At 44.1% G+C, this 25,951-nt stretch overlaps 1 protein-coding gene across 1 annotated transcript in view; it reads left to right on the plus strand.

Moving 5' to 3' along the window:
* Nucleotides 1-1,881: 1,881 nt before the first annotated feature.
* Nucleotides 1,882-25,951, plus strand: part of PDK3 (pyruvate dehydrogenase kinase 3) — a 108,144-nt gene continuing 84,074 nt past the window's right edge. Inside the window, 1 exon segment of the mRNA XM_030202367.1 lies at nucleotides 1,882-2,160. Coding sequence (XP_030058227.1) covers nucleotides 2,055-2,160 — 106 coding nt within the window. The 5' untranslated portion in view covers nucleotides 1,882-2,054.

Consider the following 25,951-nt stretch of genomic DNA (forward strand, 5'->3'; position numbering starts at 1 on the left):
AATCAAAGCCTACACATCATGAACACATGGGCAGACACATTCCGTCTGAAATTAAATGCAGAAAAAACTCAATGCCTGGTACTCACCTCCCAATACAACACTAACGAATTCAACGCGATAAATACACCAAACCTAAACCTTCCAATCTCAAAAACGCTAAAAATCCTTGGAGTCACTATCGACCGCCACATAACACTTGAAACCCACGCAAACAACACAAGTAAGAAGATGTTCTACTGCATGTGGAAACTGAAAAGGATAAGACCATTCTTCCCAAGATTTGTCTTTCGTAACCTAGTGCAATCCCTCGTCCTCAGCCATCTGGATTACTGCAACTCATTATACGCAGGCTGCAAAGAGCAAACACTGAGGAAACCAAACAGCATAGAACACAGCAGCCAGACTCATCTTTGGAAAACCAAAATATGAAAGGGCAACACCACTACGAGAGAAACTACACTGGCTTCCACTGAAGGAACGCATCACTTTTAAGGTATGCACACTAGTCCACAAGATCATTCACGGCGAAGCCCCAGCCTACATGTCCGAGTTGATTGACCTACCACCCAGAAATGCTAGGAGATCTTCCTGAACATACCTCAACCTCCATTTCCCTACTTTCAAGGGCGTGAAATACAAGACGCTACACGCGTCAACCTTTTCTCACACGAGCACGCAGCTTTGGAACACACTGCCACGCAACTTAAGAGCGATCCACGAACAAGCATCCTTCCGCAGATTACTGAAGACCCATCTATTTGAGACAATTTACGGAAATAACCAAAACACATAGAGTCCACACTCACATTTCATCAATGCATCACACATCCACTTATGATCTCTCATCCCCCATAATTCCACATTACTCATACATTTACTCACAGAAATATGTACACCATGTGCCTCTGTGTCTTAACACTGCCCTTAAGCTTCCCATTGTCTCCTCCCAATGTCTCAATGTTGATGTCCCATTGTGATATTCCTAATGATAATTCGATTATCTCGCATAACTTGTACAATGTAACCCATAACCAAGTTGTAACAACTGTATTTTCATTATTCATATCTTATTGTAAGCCACACTGAGCCCGCAAAGAGGTGGGAAAATGTGGGATACAAATGCAAACAATAATAATAATAATAATGTGTATGCTGCACAAGCTGGCATGTTTGAAAATAGAAAGGGAACTGGGACTTGATATACTGCCTTTCTGGGGTTTTTGCAACTACATTCAAAGCGGTTTACATATATTCAGGTACTTATTTTGTACCAGGGGCAATGGAGGGTTAAGTGACTTGCCCAGAGTCACAAGGAGCTGCAGTGGGAGTAGGAGTGGCCTAGTGGTTAGGGTGGTGGACTTTGGTCCTGGGGAACTGAGTTCGATTCCCGGCACAGGCAGCTCCTTGTGACTCTGGGCAAGTCACTTAACCCTCCATTGCCCAATGTAAGCCGCATTGAGCCTGCCATGAGTGGGAAAGCGCGGGGTACAAATGTAACAAAAAAAAAAAAATTGAACTTCAGTTCCCCAAGATCAAAGTCCACTGCGCTAACCACTAGGCTACTCCTCCTATAACTGAGATTAAATAAAAAAAAAATGCCACCAACAATAAAGAAGAACAACGCATAGGTTGGCTCGCTTTGTGTTGAGTGCACACAGAACGACGGCTGCGCGGGGAAGGGGGGAAACACAGACTAATGTAACCTGGCGTCAACGTTTTGACGTCACTTCGGCTCGTTGGAATGAGAGGCTGCGCTCTGCGTCTCGTTCCCGTGCGTCGGCGGAGGAGGAGTGTCGGCGCAGCAGCCAATCAGCGTGGAGAAAGAGGCCTGGACGCGCGTGTCTGTGCGTAGGTAGGTGCGCGCGCCGCTGCTGACGGGGCCCATGACAGAGAGCGCCTGTGTGGAGGAGCCGGGAAGGGCAGCAGAGAGCGGCGGCGCGCGCGTCTTGGCCGCCGGCGGTTCGGGGTTCGTCGTCATGTGGCTCCGTCGGTGACCGGCCCCCTCCCTCCCTCCGCCCCCTGTTTCCTCGGGTGAGCAACGGCTGGGCGGCGTCATGAGGCTGGTGGGGCGGCTGCTGAGGAGTTCGGTTCCCAAACAGATCGAGTACTTCTCGCGCTTCTCCCCTTCGCCGCTCTCCATCAAGCAGTTCATCGACTTCGGTCAGTGTCTGGGGAGGGGGAGGGGGAGGGGGTTCTTGTAACCTTGATCATAACAAGTGATGCTGATGCTGCAGTTTAAGAAACACAAATGGGGTTCCCACTGTCCACAGGATCACAACAGTAAAGGGGTGGAAAAGACCCCAAATCAAGTGATCAGTCAACCCCCCCCCCCCCCCCCCCCCCCTTTTACTGTTGTGCTTTGTGCACTTTGCCAGGATCTCTTGCGTTGCTTTGGCTGGAGCAGCCTCATCTGGTCTGAAAGCTCTTAACACTGGAGGAGGAGTAGCCTAGTGGACTTTGATCCTGGGGAACTGGGTTCAATTCCCACTGCAGCTCCTTGTGATCTTGGGCAAGTCACTTAACCCTCTATTGCCCCAGGTACAAAAAAGTACCTGTATATACTATGCAAACTGCTTTGAACGTAGTAGCAAAAACAGCTGGTATATCAAAGTTCCCTTTCCCTATTTGAGATTCTCCGTGGAATGTTAATTTTGCTGTTCCACTATCAACATTCCATGTAGAAACCTGCCCTTGCAGATCAGCAACGCGGCCGTGCAGGCTTCTGTTTCTGTGAGTCTGACGTCCTGGTTAGAGTGGTGGACCTTGATCCTGGGGAACTGGGTTCAATTCCCACTGCAGCTCCTTCTGATTCTGGGTAACTCACTTAACCCTCCATTGCCCCTGGTACAAAGAAGTACCTGTATATACTATGCAAACTGCTTTGAATGTAGTTGCAAAAAACCTCAGAAAGGCAGTATATCAAGTCCCATTTCCCTTTCCCTATTTGAGATTCTACATGGAATGTTGCTACTATTGAGATTCTGTTGCTACTATTTGAGATTCTACATGGAATGTTAATGTTGCTATTCCACTAGCAACATTCCATGTAGAAGCCTGCCCTTGCAGATCAGCAACGCGGCCGTGCAGGCTTCTGTTTTTGTGAGTCTGACATGCAGGACGTCAGACTCACAGAAACAGAAGCCTGTGCAGCCACACTGCTGATCTGCAAGGGCAGGCTTCTACATGGAATGTTGCTAGTGGAGGAGTAGCCTAGTGGCTAGTTTAGTAGACCTTGATCCTGAGGAACTGGGTTCAATTCCCACTGCAGCTCCTTGTGATCTTGGGCAAGTCACTTAACCCTCCATTGCCCCAGGTACAAAGAAGTACCTGTATATACTATGCAAACTGCTTTGAATGTAGTAGCAAAAACAGCTGGTATATCAAAGTTCCCTTTCCCTATTTGAGATTCTAGATATAATTTTGCTACTATTTGAGACTCTTGAGATTCTATTTATTTTTATTTATTTATAGCATTTATACCCCGCTCTTTCCCACTCGCTAGCAGGTTCAGTGCAGCTTACAAGGTAAGGTACAAAGTATCACAGAGATAAAACAGACTATGGTACAACATATCACAAAGGTAACCCAGTTATAGAGAGTAGGACAATAGGACAAGACGTGGGGGAGAGGATGGGAGTATGGGTGGTGCTAGTGGTGTGGATTAGGTTCGAGATTTAAGTTGGGTTGTTGGGGTAGGCTTGTTTGAAGAGGTACGTTTTCAATAGCTTTCTACATGGAATGTTGCTACTATTTGAGATTCTGTTGCTACTATTTGAGATTCAACATGGAATGTTGCTACTATCTGAGATTCTGTTGAGATTCTACATGGAATGTTGCTACTATTTGAGATTCTAGATGGAATGTTGCTACTATTTGAGATTCTGTTGAGATTCTACATGGAATGTTGCTAGTGGAGGAGTAGCCTAGTAGTTAGTGCAGTGGTCCTTGATCCTGGGGAATTGAGCTCAATTCCTACTGCAGCTCCTTGTGACTATGGCCAAGTCACTTAACCCTCCATTGCCCCTGGTACAAAATAAGTACCTGATTATATATAAACTGCTTTGAATGTAGTTGCAAAACCTCAGAAAGGTGGTATATTAAGTCCCATGTCCCTTTCCCTAGTTGAGATTCTACATGGAATGTTGCTATTCCCCTAGCAACATTCCACGTAGAAGCCTGCCCTTGCAGATCAGCAACGCGGCCGCGCAGGCTTCTGTTTCTGTGAGTCTGACGTCCTGCACATATGTGCAGGACATCAGACTCACATAAAGAGAAGCCTGAGTGTGCAGAACGTCAGACTCTCAGAAACAGAAGCCTGCACGGCCGCGTTGCCGATCTGCAAGGGCAGGCTTCTACATGGAATGTTGCTCGTGGAGGAGTAGCCTAGTGCTTAGTGCAGCACACTCTGATTCTGGGGAACTGGGTTCAATTCCCACTGGAGCTCCTTGTGATCTTGGGCAAGTCACTTAACCCTCCATTGCCCCAGGTACAAATAAGTACCTGTATAGACTATGTAAACTCACAAAACAAAACACAGAAAGGTGGTCTATTAGGTCCCTTTCCCTTTAACAGTGACAGGAAGTTGCACAACTGCACCTTGCTCTTTCCATCTGTGCTACAAGTTTTCAAGCTCCCTCAGAGGATTCTCATAGCAAGTAAGGAAATGACAGGTGCATAGTGGTGATTGCACCACCAGATAACCCCCTCCCTAACTGGAGCCCGAGCAGCTTGCACTGTTCCTTCTTGGTGTCCTCACCTAGATGATCCTTAGAACACTTAATTCAGGGTACATCGGAATTTCCATACTGGGACAGACCGAAGGTCCATCTAGCCCAGCATCCTGTTTCCAACAGTGGCCAATCCAGGTCACAAGTACCTGACAAGATCCCAAAACAGTACAATAATACATTTTATGCTGCTTATCCTAGAAATAGTTAATTTTCCCCAAGTCCATTTTAATAATGGTCTATGGACATTTCCATTAGGAAGCTAGCCAAACCTTTTTTTAAACCCCGCTAAGCTAACTCCTTTTACCACATTCTCTGGCAATGAATTCCAGAGTTTAATTACACGTTGAGTGAAGAAATGTTTTCAGATTAGTTTTAAATTTACTACTTTGTAGCTTCATTGTGTGCCCCCTAGACCTATTTTTGGAAAGAGTAAACAAACAATTCACGTCTACCTGTTCCACTCCACTCATTATTTTATAGACCTCTATCATATCTTCCCTCAGCCGTCTCTTCTCCAAGCTGAAGAGCCCTAGCTGCTTTAGCTTTTCCTCTTAAGGAACTCATCCCATCCCCCTTTATCATTTTAATTGCCTTTCTCTGTACAATTTGAAATTCCACTATATCAGTGCTCTGCTCTGTGAACCATTAGTACAATTCTCAGGGGTCACAGTTCTATCACTCAAGACACTAACACTTGCTGTGAAGCTGTATCACAGAGGAAGGTGACACCAGAAAGGAAATAACAGTCATTGCCACTGAAGAGAGAAATCGTAAAAGTACTCATAACAGCTACCTAGGTTACAAGAGACAAAGTGAAGCCAAGCGGAGCAGTTAAGGACTCAGCTAATGAGGAAAAATGAACACAGCCAGAGACCAGGGTCTGTTGCTCTCCCTGGCCTGGAGGATGATGGCTGGATACGGAACAGGGAAAACAGAAAATCCATGTGCCCAAGAGGCACCATTAGAGCACAGTCACTGTTGCAGGCAAGCACTGACCATACGGGTCTGAAGAAAGTTGCCCTCCCCATGTGCGAGGGGCATATATATGAAGGAGATCAAACAAGGACAGGGACAGAGTTGGAAAAAAAGAGCATCCAGTCACTCCACCAGTGTCGTCATGCAGACATAATTTTTATTATTCCCACTCATGGCAGGCTCAATGCGGCTTACATGGGCAATGGAGGGTTAAGTGACTTGCCCAGAGTCACAAGGAGCTGCCTATGCCTGAAGTGGGAATCAAACTCAGTTCCTCAGGACCAAAGTCCACCACCCTAACCACTAGGCCACTCCTCCACTCTTGCTACTATTTGAGATTCTACATGGAATGTTGCTATTCCACTAGCAACATTCCATGTAGAAGTCGGCCCTTGCAGATCACCAATGTGGCCGCGCAGGCTTCTGCTTCTGTGAGTCTGACGTCTTGCATGTACGTGCAGGACGTCAGACTCACAGAAACAGAAGCCTGCGCAGCCTTCTACATGGAATATTGCTAGTGGAATTGCAACATTCCATGTAGAATGTCCAATGGTAGCTCCAATAGTAGCAACATTCCATGTACAATCTCTAATAGTAGCAACATTCCATGTAGAATCTCCAATAGTGGCAACATTCCATGTAGAATCTCCAATAGTAGCAACATTCCATGTAGAATCTCCAATAGTATCTATTTTATTTTTGTTACATTTGTACCCTGCGCTTTCCCACTCATGGCAGGCTCAATGCGGCTTACATGGGGCAATGGAGGGTTAAGTGACTTGCCCAGAGTCACAAGGAGCTGCCTGTGCCTGAAGTGAGAATCAAACTCAGTTCCTCAGTTCCCCAGGACCAAAGTCCACCACCCTAACCACTAGGCCACTCCTCCACTGTTGCTACTATTTGAGATTCTACATGGAATGTTGCTATTCCACTAACAACATTCCATGTAGAATCTCCAATAGTAGCAACATTCCATGTAGAATCTCCAATAGTATCTATTTTATTTTTGTTACAGTTGTACCCTGCGCTTTCCCACTCATGGCAGGCTCAATGCGGCTTACATGGGGCAGTGGAGGGTTAAGTGACTTGCGTATTACCTACGTTGTACCTGAGACAGTAACGGGTGAAGGTCATATGGAGCACCAGTGAGAGATGCAGAGCATTAGACTGCTCTCCACTCCACGAGAGCACCTTTAATTTGCTGACATTTCTGTCAGTTTCTGTTGTTGAAACTAGTAGAATTCTTTCAGTAGGCGTTTCCTATTTTAAAACAGGTTTTACCACTTGTGCGTTCATGTCCTGATGATCCCTCTGCCCCAAGAGCACTATATATCTGGCTAATTAAAAAGCTTATATAACTAACAGTTGTTTTTCATGGTGACATTTAGAAATATTACTGTAGTTTTTTTTTTCAGCGTGCATGAAAAGCGATACTGTAATTACAGTGCCTTAGAACTCAATGAGTTATTGTCTGTTGTGTTCATGAGGTTACAAAATGGAGAGTTTGAACTGGTACCTCCACGGTTTGTAACTTTTAGCTCATCTACTCTGATTACACTACCTGTACTATATAGCGCACATGAATTGATTTTAGGCATTTTATTTAGATTTCAGTAACTGGGCAAGCCTATATTAAATGTGCATTTATTTATTTGGATTTTGCTCACACCTTTTTCAGTAGTAGCTCAAGGTGAGTTACGTTCAGGTACTCTGGATATTTCTCTGTCCCAGGAGGGTTCACAATCTAAGTTTGTACCTGAGGCAATGGAGGGTTAAGTGACTTGCCCAAGATCACAAGGAGCAGCAGTGGGATTTGACCTGGCCACCAGTGTTGCCAGGTGGAAAATTTTTTTCCCACCCAATCTGGCATAAAACCCGCCCAAACTCAGACCCCGCCCCTGACACCCCCACCCCCGCGTCATCACCCCGCCCCCGCCGTCATCAACCCTGCCTCCCCGTCACCGGCCCCGCCTCCCCAGTCATCGGCCCCGCCTCCCACATCACTAACCCCGCCCAAAACGTCACTAACCCCGCCCAAACACGTCACTAACCCCGCCCCCCGCGGCCGAAAAAGCCGCCTAAAAAACCGCCCCGAAGCCCAAAAAACCGCAACCCGCCGCAGGCAAAAATTTCCCGCGGCGGGTTGCGGAAAACCGCCCAATTGGCAACCCTGCTGGCCACCTCTGGATTGCAAGACCAGTGCTCTAACCACTAGGCCACTCCTCCACTCCAGTTGCTACTCTGAGACTCTGCATGGAATCTAGTCACTCTTTAGGATTCCAGAATCTTGCTATTCTTTGGGGTTCTACATGGAATGTTGTTATTATTATTATTATTTATTATCTATTTAGATTTTGCTCACACCTTTTTCAGTAGTAGTTCAGGTGAGTTACGTTCAGGTACTCTGGATATTTCTCTGTCCCAGGAGGGCTCACAATCTAAGTTTGTACCTGAGGCAATGGAGGGTTAAGTGAATTGCCCAAGATCACAAGGAGCAGCAGTGGGATTTGAACCGGCCAAGACCGGTGCTCTAACCACTGGGCCACTCCTCCACTCCACACTTGAATTCAAATAGCCTCGCAAATCAGTTGTGACAGCAGATGAGGGTTTAGAGATCATGGTCAAATATATCAGTTCCAGACTTATAACTTGGGAACTTTGGGTCTAAGGTTATTCAGTTCTCTCTGTCATCACCAGACTCTATCAATTGCCAGCCAGTAGCTCCTTCGCATTAGGAGTCAGTGTGCTGAAAGAGCCACAGGACAACGAGGGGAATGGGGGGGGGGGGGGAGGTGTTGCTATCTGTACCTTTTGCAGAATAAGCTCTGAGAAAGGAAGGATCAAAATATGTGTAGCAGAGTGATCCTGATGTATCAAAGTTATAAATGTCCAAGAGGTTCAAAGAGAGAGAGTCATGAGTAACATAAAGGAAATATTTCTCTCCAGACCGGTGGTGGATGCATAGAGCAGCTCCAGGGGAGAAAGCAAAACCAGTAGTTTCATTTACCAAGAAAGGGTAGAGGATTCTGGATAGTGTGGAAAGTGAAAGTAAAGCTGATATTAAAACAAGAAGAAACGTTCTGCCACACAACATACCCGAGTTTGATTTGTGAGTGGTGATAATGTCCACTGCTCGTTAGGGGGCAGGGAAGGGAGCTGTGGGAATTTCATCAGGGTGACACCTAATGGCCAGATTCAGTGCAGGGTTCTGAAAGGGGCTGTAGTCATTAGACTAGGAGGCATATTTTCAAAGCACTTTGGGAGGCTAAGTTCCATAGGTTTCTATGGAACTTTGGGAGGCTAAGTGCTTTGAAAATATGCCTCTAGGTCTGTTGGGGAGAGGGAGTTAGTTAGTTATTTGCTGCATTTGTATCCCACATTTTCCCACCTATTTGCAAGCTCAATGTGGCTTACATTATGTTACATATATTACTGGGGATAAATATTTAAACTAGAAGAACAGATCCCAAAACTATATCACAAAAAACGTTCTTCCTTTAAAATATTTAATTTCTTTTATTACAATACATATATCACATAAAACCAGAAGGTGTGACGAGTTAGAAGGTGCTTAAAGTCTGGAAACAGTATGTAAATTCCAGGAAGCCCTTGACACACTGCACTGATTCACTCTGCTGAACTAACACTACTCCAAGAAGAGTGCTGGAGAGACTTTGTTGTGAACACTGTGCTCCTGCTTGATGTGATTTAGAAGATTTTTATGATTTATAAGGACTATAATTTGAACCTTTAAGGACGATATCTAAGACACAAGTGGAAGATTTGAAATTGAGGAAACAACAATTGGGGAGCATGTACACAGATTGTGGATATATAGAAATGTGCCCACACAAGGTTTATGTGAATGGGTGGTGAAGTGAAGGGTGTGACTGGGCAAGTTCCGGAACTTACACAGCATAAGTGGTTTTATGTGATATATGGATTGTAATAAAAGAAATTAAATATTTTAAAGGAAGAACGTTTTTTGTGATTACATTATATTACAACATCAATCCCCTTAATGGTAAAATTACAGAATGTTGTTACAGATAAGGTGCATAGAATGTCATAGTTAACATAATAAGAATATCTGAATATTATTACAATGGATGTATAGGATGACATATAACATTAACAGAAAACCCCCCTGGGTGGATGTGAATGAAGGCTTTACAGCACCTGACCCTAGTTCTGACTGAGATGAAAGTGTAAAAGAGTAAGAGGCATTACACTGAGTGGCTGAATGGGCTTTGTAGTCCTTATTTGCCGGGATATCTTGTATGATTCTGTTGTTAAGGGCCTGTTCCAACGGGGCTCTTTTCCCATTCTGTATCGAGGAATTGTGGGGGGGGGGGGGGGGAGCTTAGTGAATCAAGTGCTGAGTATTATGAACATCAGCCTTCCACCTGTACCAGCATTTAGAAAATCCGATGCCCCCTTTCATATATTCCAGTGGTGCTTATTTTACAATACAAATCCCACCCTTCTCTCTATAATGTAAATAATGTATTTAGGTGGAAAGACCTCAGTGGCCACATAACCCCGTATGGGAACAATTCCCTACTTGGAATATGGTAAACCTCACAATAGCTAAATAAAGTGGCAAACGGCATTTAAGGCTCTACCAAGCCATCCGTTTCGCCAAAATCTGCTCTTCTGGATAATGCCGTTGTATCGCTCCATGGTGCGACCGCACCTGGAGTATTGTGTTCAGTACTGGTCTCCGTATCTCAAAAAAGATATAGTAGAATTGGAAAAGGTACAGCGAAGGGCGACGAAAATGATAGTGGGGATGGGACGACTTTCATATGAAGAGAGGCTGAGAAGGCTAGGGCTTTTCAGCTTGGAGAAGAGACGGCTGAGGGGAGATATGATAGAAGTGTATAAAATAATGAGTGGAATGGATCGGGTGGATGTGAAGCGACTGTTCACGCTATCCAAAAATACTAGGACTAGAGGGCATGAGTTGAAGCTACAGTGTGGTAAATTTAAAACGAATCGGAGAAAAGTTTTCTTCACCCAACGTGTAATTAGACTCTGGAATTCGTTGCCGGAGAACGTGGTACGGGCGGTTAGCTTGACGGAGTTTAAAAAGGGGTTAGATAGATTCCTAAAGGACAAGTCCATAGACCGCTATTAAATGGACTTGGAAAAATTCCGCATTTTTAGGTATAACTTGTCTGGAATGTTTTTACGTTTGGGGAGCGTGCCAGGTGCCCTTGAACTGGATTGGCCACTGTCGGTGACAGGATGCTGGGCTAGATGGACCTTTGGTCTTTCCCAGTATGGCACTACTTATGTACTTATGTACATCATTCAACATTGCATAATGCCCAACAAGTGCCACACTAAAACAAAAAAACCCCATAAAAACAGTGAAAACCAATACTGTTCTGGTACCTCTAGTGCATCTAACCACATAAAAACAATAATAATTTTACCTTTCTCCGAGGACAAGCAGGCCATGATTCTTACAAGTGGGTATCGCAACCCACGTTGCCCAGTCCAGAGCTTATAACAAGCTTAAATGAGCTTTGTGGAAGCACGAGCCAAGCTTTACTGTGCATGCGCGACTGCCTTCCCACCCGCCGCGAGAGCATGGTTCCTGCAGTTCTTTTACCGCGGTGAGGTCAGGACATGATTTTTTTTTTTTTTTCCCTGCTCATGGCTCGGTCTGGTAGAACTTGGTGCCTTTTCCCTAGTTTTTTTTTTTTTTGGCTTGTTCATGTTTTCCCATATTTTCAGGTCTCTTCTTCCCATCCCCTTATTGTCTTAGTGCATTTCCTGTTCTTTTAAGTTTCTTTTCTTTTTCCGCCTCCTCAAGCAGCTGTTAGGCCTTCACTGGTTGGACTCTCCCTTCTATTTCCTGGTGCTCGGTCCCTTTTTTGGCACCATTAAGTTGTTTGATTTGGCCACAGAAGTTTTTCCTTCCATGTCCATGAAAGTTCTCAGTGGCTTTAAGCGCTGTACCCAGTGCAGTCGGACCATCTTTGGTACAGACACCTCTTCTTAGTGTCTTCAGCGTCTAGGACCTGACCATAGCTGTTCTGTGTGGTGTCTTCGTATGAAGAAAAGGACCCAGTTGGCCAGAGAGGCTCAGCGTGAGAAGATTTTTAGAACCCGGTCCGAATCCTTGATGTCGACATCGGTACGTATGCCTGCTAGACCTGTTGACACTGGGAGCAGTTGTGCCTCGACGCTGACTGCTGTGCAGGGCCCTCGGGACCGACCTGTGTGGTATGGTATGCTCCTCTGCGCCATTTATCTGACGGACAAAAATGACAGCCTGGCTGACAGAATGAGCAGGGTCATGCAGCTGCATGAGTTTTCTCTAACATGGGCGTCGCCCGGGAGATCTTCCAAGCGTGGGGCACCCCTTTGGTGGATATCTTTGCCACTCACAGCAATCACAAAGTCCTTCAGTTCTGTTCGTGGCTCAAGGCCCATGACAGACTAGCGTTGGATGCCTTCCTCCTTCATTGGGGAACAGGACTCCTCTATATGTACCCTCACATACCCTTCATGGGGAAGAGTTTGCTGAAACTCGGGCAAGCCTGCGGGACCATGGTTCTGATTGCTCCTTACTGGCCTCAACAGATCTGGGTCCCTCTTCTGGAGTTATCCTCAGAAGAACCTTGAAGACTGAAATGTTTTCTGACCCTCATCATGCAGAATGAGGGCTCTCTTCTACATCCCAACCTCCAGTCTCTGGCCCTCACGGCCTGGGTGTTGAGAGCCTAGAATTTGCTTCCCCTTGTCTTCAGAAGGGTGTCTCCTGGGTCTTGCTAGCTTCCAAGAAAGATTCCACTAAGAGGTGCTACTCGTTTAAATGGAGGAAGTTTGCTGTCTGGTGTGAGGGCAAGGCCCTAGATCTTATTTCATGCCCTACGTGGACCCTGCTTGAATACCTTCTACACTTTTTCAAATCTGGCCTTAAGACCAACTCCATAAGGGCGATTAGTGCTTATCATCAACTTGAGGAGGGTAAGACCATCTCTGGACAGCCTCTAGTTCGCTTCCTGAGAGGTTTGCTTTTGTCAGAGCACCCTGTCATACCTCCACCTGTGTCATGGGACCTCAACGTAGTTCTCACACAGCTGATGAAAGCTCCTTTTGAGCCGCTGGATTCCTGCCATCTGAAATACTTAACCTGGAAGGTCATATTTATTTGGCTGTTACTTCAGCTCGCAGGGTCAGTGAGCTTCAGGCCTTAGTGGTGGATGCACCTTACACTCAGTTTCATCACAACAGAGTAGTCCTTCGCACCCCAAGTTCTTACCTAATGTGGTGTCAAGAGTTCCATCTGAACCAGTTGATTGTTCTTCCAACATTCTTTCCCCGACCTTATGCCCATCCTGGCAAGAGCACCTTGGACTGCAAGTGAGCGTTGGCCTTTTACTGGGAGTAGGCTAAGCCCCACAGACAGTCCACCCAACTTTTTTTTTTTTTTGATCCCATCAGGAAACGCACAATCTCTAATTGGCTAACTGCATTCCTTTCACTTATGACACTGGAGGGTCATGTCAAGGCTCACAATGTCAGAACCATGGCTGCATCGTTATCCCACTTGCGGTCAGCCTCCATTGAAGAAATTTGCAAACCTGCAACATAGTCTTCAGTCCATACATTCGCATTGCACTACTGCCTTTAGCAGGATACCCGATGCAACTGTCAGTTTGGACAGACAGTACTGTGGAATCTGTTTGGTGTCTAGAATCCAACTCCACCCTCCTAGGCCTGTTTTATTCTGTTCCAAGCTGCACTCTCATACAGTTTATATATAGTTTCAGGTTGATCTGTGTTATGTCCTCGGTGTTGTGAGGCACAGTTGACCTACGGTTGTTATTTTTGGTGAGCCTGGTAGCTAGGAATTCCCCACTTGTGAGAATCATAGCCTGCTTGTACTCGGAGAAAGCGAAGATACTTAACCTGTAGCAGGTATTCTCCGAGGACAGCAGGACTTACATTCTCACAAACCCTCCCACCTCCCCTTGGAGTTGTCTCCTGTTTTATTTCTTATTCTTTAGTATTGTATCGTGGGAACCGTGCTCTCGCAGCGGGCAGGAAGGCACTCGTGATTGGGCAGTGGAGCTTGGCTCACGCTCCACAAAGCTCTTGTAAGCTTTTTATAATCTCTGAACTGAGCAAAGCGGGTTATGTGAGAATAAAAGACCTGCTTTCCTCAAAGGTGGCCTAGTGGTTAGGGTGGTGGACTCTGGTCCTGGGGAACTGAGTTCAATTCCCAATTCAGGCACAGGCAGCTCCTTGTGACTCTGGGCAAGTCACTTAACCCTCCATTACCCCAGGTACAAATAAGTACCTGTATATGTAAACCGCTTTGAGCCTGCCATGAGTGGGAAAGCGCGGGGTACAAATGTAAATAAAATAAAGAATACCTTCTACAGGTAAGTATTTTCGCTTTCCTGTAGGTATAATTCTCAGACCTGCGAGCATAAAATTTCAAAGTGGCAACTGACTCAGACTCTGATATCAGGGCATCCCCAGAAGTGACGTCAACATCACGTCACCACGGGGGATGCACTTGAAGTAAATAAAAGCCCCCCCCCCCACCCAAAAAAAAAAAGCATTATAAAAATGTTTTCACATACGGAGTTATGCGGCCACTGAGATCTTTCCTTCTAAATAAATTATTAATGTTATAGTGAGAAGGGTGGAATTTGGATTTATTATATTTTGTGTTGTACATAGAATTCTCTGGATCCCTTTTTCCATCAGGTATTTTTTTTTTTTTTTGGCTTATTTTAGAAGCGCTGTTCTTGTTTTGGAATAAACTGGCACTTAGATGTCTATCATGCATAGACATTTGAATTCTGATTTAACAAAGCTGAGATATGTGTGTCTAAAACTGAAGAACATCCCAAGAGGGAGAGACTAGGACATGTTCAAAAAATAGACATCTGTTCCCCATTTCAGACAGAGAATGAATGTGTCCAAAAGATGGCTACCCGGGACATCCAGCTTTCAGAAATTTGTTTCTATAGAGCAGTGCTGCACTGGAGGGATCAGGGCAGGTCGTCATCTTCATTTTCCAGTTGTTGCCCCCCCCCCCTTGCCTGGAAAGCAAAACTGGCAAGGGATACTGGGCTCTGACAGCCTTAGGAAAAATAGATGTCTGTTTCTAAGATGGCTGGCATAACCTCTTGCCAAGTCTGCTCTGAGGAATCTTGCAGCAGAATGTTCTCTGGGGCAGGACCCGACTTACGCTGTTCTCTTCTTTATGAGTTTATTATCAGTGATCAACTACATCTTTGCTGGCTCTTTGCAGAAGTTTTAAGCAACCTTTCTGATGGATCTGAATTTCTCACTGTTATGTGTAACGGTTCTGAACGATGATGGTTACTACTACTAATCATCATTTCTATAGCGCTGCTAGACGTATGCAGCGCTTTACACATTATGTGCAGGTACTTTGTCTCTAGAGGGGCCACAATCTAAGTTTTTGTACGGGGGTCAATGGAGTGTTAAGTGTCTTTCCCAGAATCACAAGGAGCTGCACTGGGAATTGACCCCAGGTCACTAGTATCGAAGCTGATTGCACTAACCATTAGGCTACAACTCCATTCCTTGAACAGGTTAAAAACGTATGTTATTTGTAACCCGTTTAGGCTTTTAGATCATGCGCGATATACATTCCAGCACATAAAGGTCTATGTTGCCATTTTAAAACGCACACATTCATAAGCTGCCACAGAATTGCCCCCGTTGATTGGATAGCAGAGCCGGTAGTGGGAGGCGGGGCTGGAGGTTGGGAGGCGGGGATAGTGCGGGGCAGACTTGTACGGTCTGTGCCAGAGCCAGTGGTGGGAGGCGGGACTGGAGGTTGGGAGGCAGGGATAGCGCTGGGCAGACTTATACAGTCTGTGCCAGAGCCGGTGGTGAGAGGCGGAGATAGTGCTGGGCAGACTTATACGGTCTATGCCAGAGCCGGTGGTTGGGAGGCGGCGCTAGTGCTGGGCAGACTTATACCGTCTGTGCCCTGAAGAGCACAGGTACAAATCAAAGTAGGGTATACACAAAAGTAGCAAACATGAGTTGTCTTGTTGGGCAGACTGGATGGACCATGCAGGTCTTTTTCTGCCGGCATCTACTATGTTACTATGTTACAACACAAAGATTTAGCCAGGAACATATATGTAAAAGTATCTGTAAATAAAGCCCTTTGGGAGACGTGGGCCAGTATGTTAAAAATGACGTTCAACTTAGAATTTAAACACCCAGGTCGGGATGGGATGTCTGAAATTCTGCTAGTACCTTAGAACTGGATCTGCCAACAGAGAGCCTGTTCTAAAATGCATGGTGAAATGGACCTTCATATGCCGGTGACTTGCAGTGTGAACATAAGAATTTAAGCATTGCCATAATGGGACAGACCAAAGGTTCATCAAGTCTGGCATCCTGTTTCCAACAGTGGCCAATCCAAGTTACAAGTACCTGGCAAAAAAGTTCAATACATTTTATGCTGCTTATCCCAGAAATAAGTAGTGGATTTTTCCCAAGTCAATTTAATAATGGTCGATAGACTTTTCTTTTAGGAAGCTATCCAAACCTTTTGTAAACCCTGCTAAGCTGTTTTTACTGCATTCTCTAGCAACGAATTCCAGAACTTAATTACAAGTTGAGTGAAGAAATATTTTCTCCGATTCGTTTTAAATTTACTACTTTGTAGATTCATAGTGTCCTAGTATTTTTGGAACGGGCAAACAAGCAATTAGTTCTTACCCTGGATGATAAAGACAGAGGACATAATTGTAGTATTTATATCTGTCAGCTGGGAAAGCGTTGATACTGTATTGGCCTGCACTCAGGTGCCCCCCATAAATACAGCCGTTTGCCAGTTCTTTTCAGTGACAGGATGGTCTAAGATTGCCTGGTTCTGCTTTTATTTTTGCTGTTGAAACACAAGCAGGAATGGGCCGATAATGTCCTTGAAAGTGGAGAAGAAATCCTGGTGGCTCTGTACTGCATTGTTGCCTTCTATCGGAGGGGAGTTTGCCTTTAAAATAAGGTGATCTGAGTTGAGCACTGTTTTTCCAAGGGCACCGTATTGAAAGGTTTGTGTGCTGATCCTTTTTCCAAAGAGAAATCAAAGCAGCACCATTTCTCTCTTAAGGTCACAACTAAGCCCCCTGTCATGTGATGAGGTGGAATTGAGGAAACCTAAAAGATCTATCTGTAATGCAGGTGTCTGTTTCTGTTATGGATACTGAAACTGTTTCTGCTTTCCAGACAGCCCCGTGTTTCTCTTCCACATAATTAAACCATATCCAACAAGATTTCCCTGAACAGTTTGATATGGTGGTTTTCCAAGACAATACCGTAGTGACATATGACGTCTGAAACTTACTATACTGTTATTAACTATTTTTTCATCATTAGGTATAAGGTCCACAGTTCAGTTACAGTTCGTGGGTTACTAAATAAGGTAGACTTTGTTTCAGATACAGTGAGGGTTTGAATACATTTCATATAGTAAATACAGGGTGCAAACAGTCTGCAGGCAGTTTGCAGCCCTTAGGGCTCTTTAATTTAGCCCACTTAGCAATCTGGTCTCTAAAAAGTCTCCTTGCAACCAGGGGAGACGCATTCCGGCATCTCCCCTTTCTCTCTTCCTCCTGTGCCTCTTGCCACTGTTACATCTCAACAGGCCTGTGTGATGGGTGGGACGGCCGGAGCTCAGCAAATATCAACAGCAGGCTGATAGCAAAAACAGGAAGGAAACATGGACCCTTTCAGCCAGTGTGCTCTGAGGGTCTTCTATGTCCCTGCCCCAGTGTTACAGAAAGTTCCATGGACCACTTACTGGGAGCAGATTGCAGTCATTTAAACAGGAGGTGATAAGTGTTTTGGTAGCTTGCTCAGGAAGGAAGGTTGCATGGATTTTAGCAGAGAGGCATTAGAGATCACTTGAAGGTTACATGCGGAGGTAATCCAGAAGGATCAGTGTGCCCATCCACTGAAAGAGAAGAGGCGAAAGAAAAGTTCTGTTTTGGCAGGGGGTCTCAACACAGCCAGTCAGATTTTTTGGGCACCCAAATGAATATGCATGACACAGATTTGCACACAGTAGAGGCAGTGCCTGCAAATTTATTCCATGTGTATTCATTGTGGATATAAATGATTTAGAAATGGGAGTAACTAGCGATGGTGTTTAATGTGAGCAAGTGCAAAGTGGTGCAGTGGGAAAGAGGAACCTGAATTATAGCTACGTCATGCAAAGTTCCATGTTTGGAGTCACGGACCAAGAAAGAGATCTGGGTGTCGTTGTTGATGATATGTTGAAACCTTCTGCTCAGTGTGCTGCTGCGGCTAAGAAAGCGAATAGAATGTTGGGTATTATTAGGAGAGGTATGGAAAACAGGTGTGAGGATGTTATAATGCCTTTGTATCGCTCCATGGTGCGACCGCACCTTGAGTATTGCGTTCAATTCTGCTCGCCGCATATCAAGAAAGATATAGTAGAATTGGAAAAGGTGCAGTGAAGGGCGACTAAAATGATAGCGGGGATGGGATGACTTCCCTGTGAAGAAAGACTAAGGAGGCTAGGGCTATACAGCTTGGAGAAGAGACGGCTGAGGGGAGACATGATAGAGGTATATAAAATAATGAGTGGAGTGGAACAGGTGGATGTGAAGCGTCTATTCACGCTTTCCAAAAATACTAGGACTAGGGGGCATGTGATGAAACTACAGTGTAGTAAATTTAAAACAAATCGGAGAAAATGTTTCTTCACCCAATGCATAATTAAACTCTGGAATTTGTTGCCAGAGAACGTGATGAAGGTGGTTAGCTTGGCAGAGTTTAAAAAGGGGTTAGACAGTTTCCTAAAGGACAAGTCCATATACCACTACTAAATGGACTTGGGAAAAATCCACAGTTCCAGGAATAACATATATAGAATGTTTGTACGTTTGGGAAGCTCGCCAGGTGCCGTTGGCCTGGATTGGCCACTGTCGTGGACAGGATGCTGGGCTCGATGGACCCTTGGTCTTTTCCCAGTGTGCCATTACTTATGTACTTATGAAAGTGAGAGGATTGGGTTAATAACCCTGGTTTAAGATGGCAGACAAGCAGGCCGAATTCTTGGTGAAATATCTGGTGTGGAGAGGTAGATATTTGGGGGGGGGGGAATCGGCTCCAAAAAGGTCCTAAAAGCCATGAGAGGAGATGAGGGCGAGTATAATGTGTTGTTCCTTGTAACCACACCTGTTTTTAAAATTCTGTGCCTATCTGTATTTGTCGTTCAAGTTTCAGCATGTTATATGCAAGAGGTTTTGAAGGCTGGCTCAGCAATGATTTATTTTGTTTTATAATAGGGCGTATATGGATATAAGAACTTAGATACGTTATATTGCATTTTTTTGTACTGTTTTGTTTGCTGAGATAGTCAATGTGCAGAATATACATTTTGATTAATTACAGATTTTTGACTCTGTGTGATATTTTGTAAAGAAGGTTTTAATGACAGTTTTTGGAAATAAGTAAAAATCATTGCCAAAACTTCTGTATTAAGGGCCAATTTGCTTGTATAAACCAAGCTGGCTACCTAAAAGCAACTGGAAGAGCCATTGGAATTCAGAAGAATTTGGGCTTCTGGTTTTGAAGTATTGTCTTCTTTGACTCTTGTAAGGGGCTTTACATTTTTTATTAGAATTTCAAGTCCTACTTAGACTGGTATGTAAAGTAAGCGAAGGGGGAGGCACAGGCTGCTCTCTCCAACAAGCAGAAACAGATGAGAGTAATGAGGAAAGCCTTCGAGGCACAGAAGCCAAAATTTCCAGACGTCATCGTACAAGAGACAGCCAGCAAACCAGAGGTGGCTTAGCCACTAATGTAATTAATGGAAAAAAGGAGAGCACAAAATCACAGACCTGGAGGCCATCGTAAAGGAATCCTGTGCAGAAGGAATGGATCCTCAGAAGCTTAGCTGAAATTGGGTGGCGGAGCAGGTGGGGGGAAGAGGGGTTGGTGGTTCGGAGGCGAGAATAGGGGAGGGCAGACTTATATGATCTGTGCCAGAGCCGGTGATGGGAGGCGGGAAAAACTGCTGGGCAGACTTGTACGGTCTGTGCCCTGAGAAAGACAGGTACAAGTCAAGGTAAGGTATACACATATGAGTTTATCTTGGGCAGACTGGATGGACCGTGCAGGTCTTTTTCTGCTGTCATCTACTATGTTACTATTGTGGATATAGTTCCAGTCACCAAACTGTAGTGTAATAGAAACCAGCAGACTGTAAAGAAATCATATATAGCCCCCCCCCCCCCCCCCCACATACTGCATGTACTTAAGCTGTGGTTACCATGACTATGACCTCTGGCAACAAACATAGCGGAATTCGAGGATTGGCAATGTTTCTGGAGGAAAAGTCCATAAAAAATTATTAGCCAGGTAGACTTGAGAAAACCATTGTGAATGAGCTAGAAGAAATAGGTTAGCTTTTTGGATGTGCTGGATATACATGACTTGGGCTGGCCACTGTCGGAGTCAGGACGGTCGGCTCATGGACCTTGGTCTGGATTAGCTTGGCTTTCCTCTTGTTTTGCACTCCTCCGAGGCACTTTTGCACATAGAGGATATGGTTCTTTTGAATGTCCCTTTTCTCATTTGAGCCCCATGTTTCACTCTAATTAGAAACCAATTCATCTTAGGCAATTTGAAGAGGTAAGTTCATACTACCTTCATAGATAGTCATAGGGTGCAAGTAAATAATAACGGTATCTGTTAAATGCACCGTGTTAGAGCTGCAAAATTTGTATATAGGTCCAAAACCTGTTAAGTACAGAACCTTTCTGATGTCGGCTTGAATTCTTATGTTTATTAAAATTTATTGTACCGCCTTATTTGAGACACAAGTCAGCGTGGTTAGGTAAATAAAATTCAATATGAACGGAACTCCATAAGTAAAAAGGACAGATATCGGTCATTCGGGACACATTCCTACAACAGTCCTCAATCGCAGCATCTCTTCCTCTGTTTCCGTAGTATTCCAGTTTAATCTTCTTCAACTCTCTTGAAAATAACAGCTTGCATTTATCCAGAGAACTGCTTTTTGTACTTCACAGGTTTGGAACTAAGCTCTTCATTCATGTGAAATTCATTATAACTATCATCCCTGCTGTAATGCCTCTTATTTGTGTTTACTGAATAATTTAACACATGGGCTTCAGATAGTACAAAACTCAATAGCAAACTCACTAATGGACTAAAGATGTGACTGCAGTATTTCTTCTGTGCTGCATGATTTACATTCTGGACCAGTGGTGTTTAAACGCTACAAGGAAGGGATTGGCCCAGAATATCTGTATAAAACATATACCACACACCAACTTCGCCACCCAAGACTCCCAAACTTCGCCATGTAAATCATTTGCTTATAAGGAGGAAAGACCTCGGTGGCACCGCTAATCCCGATAAGGGGAAAAAGCCAGCCTTGCAAATCATCCACCATCATCTGTCATAAAATCTCCAAATCAAACATTTAAATCAGTTCTCAATACCATAATATCAGTTGATCATGTATATACTAATGACAGACACCTATCATATTCATTTCTATAAGTGGTGCAATCTTACGGCTCAATGGAGCCGTCTGTTTCACCTGGAAAACAGCTTCTTCAGGAGCCTAATTTAAGAAGGCCAGCTTTGAAGTTACCGTCACTATCTTATAGTTATGAATCAGATAGGTGTCTGTCATTAGTATATATATGATCAATTGATATTATGGTAAGGAGAATTGATTTAAATGTTTGACTGTAGGTATATTAGGAGGTTTTATGACCGATGATGGAGGGTGATTTGTGAGGCCTGCTTTTTTTCCTTATTGGGATTAGCAGTGCCACAGAGGTCTTTCCTCCTTATAAACAAATTATTTACATGGTGAAGTTTGTGTGATCCACGTTGAGCACTCAAGCCCTAGTTCCATCGTAGTGTGTTGGTTTAAAACATATACCTAGAAAAAATCCACCTCGGTGGAGAACTCGAAGATCCCACGGTGTGCAGCAAAAGTGAACAAAGTGGGAAATGGACCATGGGCTCCAGAAACAAGGGAAACAAACTCAATACTTCAAGAAGATTTATTGGTCATGGACTTGACTCCTGAAGCAGGCCATTGGCCGAAACACAAGTCCTGTGTCAAGTTCATCTTCTTGAAATATTGAGTTTGTTTCCCTTGTTTCTGGAGTCCGTGGTCCATTTCCCACTTCATTCACTTTTAAAACATATACCACAACATGCTGTTCTTTCGCAGCGTGGAGAAAGCAACCGGAGCACCAACAACCAGGGGTCGGGCATTTTCACTTGCAGTTCCACAAAGCTGGAATGGTTTGCAGCCAAGTCTGCATCTTTCTCCCCTGACAGTACAAAACGTGATGCTGGATTGTATACATTAAGTAGTAATAAATTAAATGAGGTTTGAGTAAATGTAATATGGAAACGAATGCTAGACGCAAAAAGGTAACAATTTATAGTCATCCATATATAATAACAATTAGAATGGAACTGAAAAATTGAATAATTGTATAACTAGGGGTTTAAATTAATTATGATCACATGTGAGAAATTGCTTAACCGGAGAGATGTAACCTGTTAATATGTGTTGTAGCTTGAGGCCTATCCACTGGAATGGTGGTGGGCCAAGTTACTGGGCTTTGGCCAGCTGAGCAGCCCTGACTAGGCCTGAAAGCCCACCAATGGCCTTATAGATGGGAACCTGCAAAAGCAGGCCTGCATGATGGGTCTTAACAAAATCTGGTAGAACTGTTAAATTGAACATAACACCTAAGATGTAGAAATAATGGACAAAAATGGATGAAGTTTGGTTTTTAAAATGAAGTCTGTGTTTCTATAAGATTGGCACTCAGATCATAAGATGATATGAAACTGAAATGCTAGTATTAAGATATTTTTGTATCAAGAGGGAGAAAAACAAGTGTTGACAAAAGCGGAAATGTCACAAACAGGTGCAGATATTTTTGTAACAAGAAAAAACATGTTGTTGACAATAACGGAAATCTTGCAATAGCTAAAACGGAAAGAAGAGGGTACAGATGGACATCTGCCGGAAAGGAAAGTATGAATCAGAGGTTGGGCAATATTAAGGGAAAAAAACCAGGGGTCTTGCCATTGACTTGCATGTAGTCCTGCGCCTATAAAAGAGAAGAGATTTTGGCAGATCGTTGGAACTTTCCCCAACACATCCTCAGAGGCAGAACTCTGTGCAGTTGAACCTAGAATCTGTCTGATGAATGTACCAAATTGAAGATTTGATTTTGGTAAGAATAAACACTTTATTTCTGGGAATTATCTCTGTCTTTATTTCTAATTCATTCTTTACCTGTCATTTGTTCTGCAAGGTAATCCACACATAAGTAACACTCAGTCTCTGAACTAATTTGGGTTGGCTTTCAATAGAATATATGTGGGAACAAAAATGGCCAAAGATCCACCTACATCCTAATAGACAGAAAGCTGTGGTCATGGGAATTAGATTTGAACTGAGCCTTCTGATGCCTCCCCAGGAGCGATACCCATGGGAAGGGATATCTCAGGAATTCAGGGAGGCGGTCTACAAGATCATAGAAGAACAGACCCTCTGTACACCTCCGTGTGGAAAGCTCAGACAGGGGTCTACAGAGGGTCAATAAAACAAACCCCAGAGCTATTTCTACTCTCTCAATGCACTCAGTTACCACCAGGCACAGATCCCTTATGGCTGCCCTCCTTTCGTGACTGTACCCCAGCCTTGGGCATGCTTCTCCTTTCTCCAGATCCCACTTACGGGCCGGACTCCCCAATCCGCCCAAAGCTCTGGCTCCTTCACCAGTTGTTGTAAATATGTCAGCAACTGTCCCTTGATTATAGCCCAAACTTAAAATGGCACTTCAGGATCCCCCTTCTTCGGGTCACTTGACAGAGGCTTGCAGACAACCAAAGATCATTTCTCTGATTCTCTTTTTATCTCCTCCCAGAGCTGTCACTCTACCTCCCATGGGCACTGTCTTTCCGCTTTTGATTCCATCCACACTCCCCATGGACTGGGCTTCCTCCCACCCCCCCCCCCCCCCCCCCCCCCCCCCCCCCAATGACTCTCGATTACATTAGAAAGAGAGTGAAAAGTGAGATTCTGTGTTTAGCCACCAACGGAATTACCGAAACCAAATTTTGCATGTACTGTAACCTCTAGTAAAAGTGTATGGGGAGGGGGGAACTCTTAAATCTGCTCTCTCAAACCACGTTCTCTTAATGACCTCAAGAGAGAAACTGGATAAAAGAAAGGTGAGGGTGATCGTGTCATTTATCCGGGAGAAACTACAGCAGGGGGTTTTCCATTCCAGTCCTGAAAATAGGGCCAAGTCTTATGTATTTCGGTTATCCTAAATACCTGATTGTTTTGTGATCTTCAGAACTGCAGTTTCTGAACCCATTAGCTGTGAGTAACCAGGACATGTAAGGATGTGTGCACTCCAGAACCAATACAGACGGCTATATCAGTGCCGAGATTGAATCCTCTTGAACCTAAAATAGGGGTCATACGTTCTGATCCCAACTTGTGAAAGTAGTAGAAGAGTTTGATGTCATTTTCTCCATTTAGCACTTTGTGTGATAGGAGTACAGCAGAGTAATGGTGCTTGTATCGTAATAGCGTTTCAACAATAATAGTAGCTATTCTAAAATAGAAAGTCTATTGCTATAGAAACAAGAACGTTATAGCAACACCAGTATTACATAACTGCTTCTAACAAATGTTAAATAAGCAGAAAATTATTGGGGATTCATTTTTCCTTGCAAGAAAATATCTGTAGGTGGCTTCCAATTCAGTACTCTGAAATGAATATGAGAATGATGCTACGATAAAAGAAGAAAGAGCTTGGCTTAGCCCAATTTTTCAACACCTCCGGTAAAATGAATTTTGATTTAATGTCCTTGGCAGCAAAGCAATACACACTGTGAAAATGAGCATTGCAAAACATCGAGGCTTAGTGTCAACAAAAACTAGAAATTTGAAGACCACAGAATGGATTTTTTTTTTTGTTCTTTTGTTTAGCCCAGCTCTGTGATAGTTCCCTGCTTTCTGCAGAAGAAATTGGATTCAAGCTGCAATTCATGTCTTTGCTGCCAATGTCTGCCAGGGCTAAAGATAACTATGGGGGCAGTGCGGTAAAAGAACCATCCTTCATGCACGCTGGTGACATCTAGTGATTGAATTTAGTGCCTCTGATTTCAGGGTTCCAGAAGGAGTCGTGATGTCTAGTGTCCGGTTCTTGGTCGAGGGCAATCGCTAATGGGTCGATGCTCAAAACGCAACTCTTACACTAGAGGCGATTAGCGCTGGCGTTAGAGCAGAATGCTCAGAAGCGTGGGAGACAATGAGGCCTATTTTCAAAGCACTTAGACTTACAAAATTCCATAGAAGTTCCACAGTAACCTATAGAATTTTGTAAGTCTAAGTACTTTGAAAATGAGCCCCAATGTGCGCCAAACATAATGCAAATAGCGTGCAGATGTAGTCAAATGGATTTAAATGAGGTCATTTCCTATTTCCTCCCAATGCTTGGAGAACAGCACACAAAACAAAGCTGCCCTTACCACTGAAAACCTAACGCCAGCTTGGAGCACATATTAGAGTGTTTGAAGAGACGATTTCTCAGGATTCTTTCTTTAAAATCTATCGGTTTTTATTTAATTTGGAAGTAGAAGGAAGCCTGTGCAAGCCCCTAAGCACTGGTAGTGGGAGACAAATGTGTGCATGTCAGTGCAAATCTGAAATTGAAAGCACACATTGGCGCTTGTTTCTTGCACTTAAATATAAAGCCTTCCAAGTATAAAATAAAATCGAAAAGCTTATATTTAAAGGCACAGAAAACAGGCGTTAATGTGTGCTTCACCTTTCGGATTTGCCTGGCAACTGAAAAAGGCATGAACCAGATACTAAGAAAAAATAAATGTCTTTTGAATACAATTTGATATAAGTACAGAAGTGTTGCCATACTGGGACAGACCAAAGGTCCATCAAGCCCAGCATCCTGTTTCCAACAGTGGCCAATCCAGGTCACAAATACCTGGCAAGATCCCAAAAAAGTACAAAACATTACATGCTGCTTATCCCAGATTTTTCCCCATTTTAATGATGGTCTATGGACTTTTCCTTTAGGAAGCTAGCCAAACCGTTATTAAACCCCGCTAAGCTAACCGCATTTACCACATTGATAATGATGACCCCACTAGCC

The sequence above is a fragment of the Microcaecilia unicolor genome, chromosome 4 (assembly GCF_901765095.1).
Source record: "Microcaecilia unicolor chromosome 4, aMicUni1.1, whole genome shotgun sequence".
Taxonomy (NCBI): domain Eukaryota; kingdom Metazoa; phylum Chordata; class Amphibia; order Gymnophiona; family Siphonopidae; genus Microcaecilia; species Microcaecilia unicolor.